Genomic DNA, 4754 nt, shown 5'->3' with positions numbered 1-4754 from the left:
TTACTTTACCTGACACAATTTACTGAATTTTCCTTATATTTCAATTTTCTTCCTTATTCACTCTGTCTACTCTCCAGAGATATGGACCTGGCCTTATCTTCTTTGTTGCCTGCCATACTACTCAAGGAAATATAACAAACTTTGTGGTCACATAATAGTAACCCCTAATCAATAATACAATATTCCTTTTCTTATACTTTTAAAGTTACCAGATTTGAAAGTTTACTTATTAAAAGTTAAAAGACCGACAAGTGTGTGAGGTGCTGGAGGCCCGATGGTGCGTGTGTGGGGCCGCGGGCCGGAGGGGACGCCAGCGCCGCGCAGGCCCGCATCAGATCGCCCCGGGGTCCTGATTTGCACACCCATTTCACACAAAACACATTGGTGCTTTAACTGGCCGAAGAGCGCCTGAATGCGTTCACTAAGTATAGCACCTGCTCGATCTGACATGGTCCCTTCCTTGATAACCTGAATCGATGCCTCAGAGGCCCACGATCCAGTGAGGCACGATGCCAATAGTCGATAAGCTGAAGGAGGCTCTAAAACCCACTCGCAAGGATTCTGCTCATGATGGGAACCTGGGGAAGCTCCTGGCCTCCTCTGCCAAGAAGGTCCTTTTACAGAAGATGGAGTTTGAGCCAGCCAGCAAGGGTTTCTCCTACCAGCTGGAGTCGGAAGAGCAAATATGTGCTGCTGAACCCCAAGACTGAGGGCGCCAGTCACCACAGGAGTGCCGAGGAAGCACAGATCCGGAGGCAGGGCAGCGAGCATGGATATGAAAGCTGCAGCGATGGTGTCCCAGCCCGGCAGAAAGTGCTCTTCCCCGTGGAGCGGCTGTCTTTGAAGTGGGAGCATGTTTACCAGGTCGGAGCGGGACTCCACAACCTCGGCAACACCTGCTTCCTGAACTCGACCATCCAGTGTCTGACCTACACACTGCCTCTGGCCAACTACCTTGTGTCCAAGGAGCACGCCCGCCACTGTGAGTGGGCTCGGTGGTGGGGGATTGGCTCTGGGCCCCTGGACTGGTCAGTGTCTGAGGCAGGCCCAGCCCTGCACTCCTGGCACAGCCGTTCTCAGTCTGGGGCTAAGTTTGGGATAAGGTTCAGGTACATAGTAACCCACAAAGCCTAAATTTGAATTGTGCCTGCTGGGAGACTGGGTTGTGAAGTGGATCATTCAGGTAGACTAGTAGTCTCTAGGCTTTTTTTGATAATAATTACCCAAAGCGTAAAAATGTTTTCAAAAAAAATCCCTCTGAAGTACATACAGTCTGCTGTTTACAAACTCTATACACGTATCACTGTACCAGCATTTTATCTACATTATAAAAGATACTTCAAAGTAGAAATTAAAAACGAGTGAAATAAAGACAAAATTAGGTATAACTTACCAAAACTGAAGAAAATAGGGTCTAGTCTTTAATGATTAAGGAAATTGTGAAGCAATGGTTAAAAATCTTTTCATAAAGAAAACACCATGTTGAGAGGATTTAACGGTGACTAGTATGGAACTTTGAAGGAACAGGTCATCCTGACCCTTCTCAAACTCTCCTATAGACTAGGAAAAGAGAGAATACTTGGATAACAAAAGTAAACAAGTACAATATGGGAAAGAAGCTTGTCTTATTCAGACTAGAGATATAAAAATTCTTGATGAAGTGCTAGCAAATCAAATTCAAGTCTTAGAACACCATGAGCAAGTTGTGTTCATCCCAGAAATGTGAGAATGTGCTAAGATTAGAAAGTCTCCAGCTGTCCTTTTACTGGGAGAGCACAACACCAGAGTTGAGAAGCACAGATTCTAGAGCTGGGCCTTCTGGGGTCACACCCTGACTCGGCATCGTGGTAGTTGTGAGTCCTGAACCTATTTCTGCATCTTGTTCCTCACCTGTGAAATAGTAATACTGTCTTCCTTGTAGGAAATGAATTATATAAAGAGCTTAGAAGAGTACTTGACACACAGTAGATACAATATAAGTGACTGTGAATTCTGCAACCTTTGTTAATTACTTTTATATTAACACATTAAAGGAGAAAGGTCACTGTTCTAGTTTGCTAATGCTGCCAGGAGGCAAAATACCAGAAATGGATTGGCTTTTATAAAGGGAGTTTATTTGGTTACACATTTACAGTCTTAAGGCCATAAAGTGTCCAAGGTAACATATCAACAATCAGGTACCCTCACTGGAGGATTGCCAATGGCGTCCAGAAAACCTCTGTTAGCTGGCAAGGCATGTGGCTGGTGTCTGCTCCAAGTTCTGGTTTCAGAATGGCTTTCTCCCAGGACATTCCTCTCTAGGCTGCAGCTCCTCTTCAGAATGTCACTCTCAGTTGCTCTTGGGGCATTTGTCCTCTCTTAGCTTCTCCAGAGCGAGAGTCTTCTTCCAAAGGCCATCTTCAAACTGTCTCTCATCTGCAGCTATTCTCTCAGCTTCTGTGTGTTCTTCAAAGTGTCCCTCTTGACTGTAGCAAGCTTGCTCCTTCTATCTGAGTTTATACAGTGCTCCAGTAAACTAATCAAGGCCCATGATGAATGGGTGGGCACACCTCCATGGAAATTATCCAATGAAAGGTCTCACCCACAGTTGAGTGATCAGATCTCCATGGAAACATCCAGTCAAAAGTTTCCAACCCAGTCAACACCAATACATTTCCTGCACACACAAGACTGCATCAAAGATAATGGCATTTTGAGGGACATAATAATTCCAAACTGACACAGTCACCTAAAAGTAGATGCTAAAAAGGAAAACCATGACAAAATACTCTTAGCAAAGTAGCAGTAGAAGGAAGTTTTCTTAAGTTGATACAGGGTATCTAAAAAAAAACACAGAAAGCATCATTCTAAATAGGGAAATATTGGAGGCATTTTCCCTAAAACCAGACTTGAGACAAGGATGGCCGCTGACAGCCCTTCTGTTCCCTTTTGTGCTCCCTAGCCACAACGGGCAAATACAGGAGAGAAAGTTGGGATAACACTGTCACTGCTGGCAAACAATGTGCCTGTCTGCACTGGAAACCAAAAGAATAGTTAGACAAATTACCAGAAACTTGGCAAGGGGAATTTGGCAGCATTAGATATAACTTCAGTATACAAAAGTCAGTAGAAGTTCTCTACAACAATAAGCAACTATTTAAAAATTTGCTATTATAGAAAAATTACAACAGCAACACAAAGGATAAAGTACATAGACCTAAATTTAGCAAGGTGTGCAAGACTTGTAAGTGGAAAATCTTTACTGAAAGACATTAAATGATACCTGCATAAATGGAGGGAGAGCACCCGTTCACAGAAGGAAGGCTCAGTGTCTTAAAAATGTTGGTTCTCCCCAAATTAATGTAAAGGTTTAATGTAGCTCCAGTAAAAAAACAAAAACAACAGAGTTTTCAGTGGATCATAACAAGTTGAATCTAAAATGTGTATGGAAAAGGAAACCAAAGGACCCAAAGTAGCCAAGACATTTCTAAAGAAGAATGAAGAGACATGCCCTGCCAACTATACAGGGTTCCTGTAAAGTCATAGAAATTAAGATATAGTATTGGGTCAAGGAGAGACAGACAGACTAATAGAATACAAGAGAGGCCAGAAACAGACCTGCATATACTTGTGAATGTGATGTTCAAAACCAATTTTTTGCAGATATGAGGACCTGCAGTTTTAAATACAAAGAGCTGAAAAAAAATTGTGTTTCCATACTTCATACGGTCAGACACTTGCACCCGTGAGCGCGTTGCCAGCTCCTGCACGAACGGGCACACCCCGCCGCTCCTCTCCACGGGGAGGCCACGCGGAAGGGTTGTGTTCTGCCCAGCGCTCGTCCACGCCGAGCGCTCCCTCCTCGGCGGCCCGGGGACGGTTCCCTGCACCCATGCAGCTCTCCCGTGAGACCCGGGAGGGGGTAGGAGGGCATCGCTCCCTGCTCTTGCGGTCGCGCTCCTCGCGTCCCGCGCACCCGGCCCACAAGAGTGAGAAACGCCAGCGCCCCCCCCCCCCCGCCCCGCCCCGGGGTTTCTCGGTGCCTCTTCACTGACTTTTGTTAACTTGGGTTTTTCCTGCTGTGTATTGGACACACGTGGGTACAGGGACTTCTATTTGGTGGAAGGGGAAAAATTCAGTAACCCATTGTGTGTTTTTTTTTCAATGATTCAGCACACTAGGCCCAGCAGAAAAGCCTCTATTTGAAAGTGGATGTGAGGGTCTGAAGCAGTGTTACTGTAATTAGATGACAAGAGATGGAAACGGGAAACAGGTCTGTGCAGCAAGAAAAAGTACCCAAAGGGAACTACATGGACTGTAGGACGAGTATTTTTTATAATATTAGAAATCTTTAAACAAATGCCTTGAAGATAACACGTTAATACAAACTTGAGCAATGGGGAAGAAAGTAGTTATTATACGGTATTTGCTTTTCTGAAACTCTGCTTTGCTTTAGTATAAAGTTGTGATTTTTTGATGTTGGTGTGTTTCTGTAGCTTATAGATGATATGTATAAGGAATTCAATACATTGAAAGAAACAAAAATTAAAGTTTTCATTTAAAAAAATATTCGCAGTGTGGGTAAAATAATTATCCGCCTATCTCGCCTAAAGCTCATGAAGTCAATTTCAGCAGGAGGAATCTCTGAATAAAACAGAATTTGGGGAATATTTTTTAAAGATGGTTCAGCAGTTTTCTAATTTAAACAGCTGAAGGAAACAATTCATGTATATTCATGTGAAAGAGAATAAATACACCTGGAAAAAAATGCAATG

General features: G+C 43.6%; 1 protein-coding gene across 1 annotated transcript; it reads left to right on the top strand.

Moving 5' to 3' along the window:
- Positions 1-509: 509 nt before the first annotated feature.
- On the top strand, positions 510-4033 carry LOC119519935 (ubiquitin carboxyl-terminal hydrolase 36-like). The gene is given in 3 exon segments (XM_037817673.1): positions 510-673; positions 675-1116; positions 3713-4033. Coding segments are annotated over 3 exon segments (927 nt in total).
- Positions 4034-4754: the final 721 nt, after the last annotated feature.

This window comes from Choloepus didactylus, chromosome 24 (genome assembly GCF_015220235.1).
Source record: "Choloepus didactylus isolate mChoDid1 chromosome 24, mChoDid1.pri, whole genome shotgun sequence".
NCBI classification, from domain to species: Eukaryota; Metazoa; Chordata; class Mammalia; order Pilosa; family Megalonychidae; genus Choloepus; species Choloepus didactylus.
The sequence above is the reverse complement of the archived record's forward strand: the minus strand, read 5'-3'. Positions and strand labels throughout refer to the sequence as shown.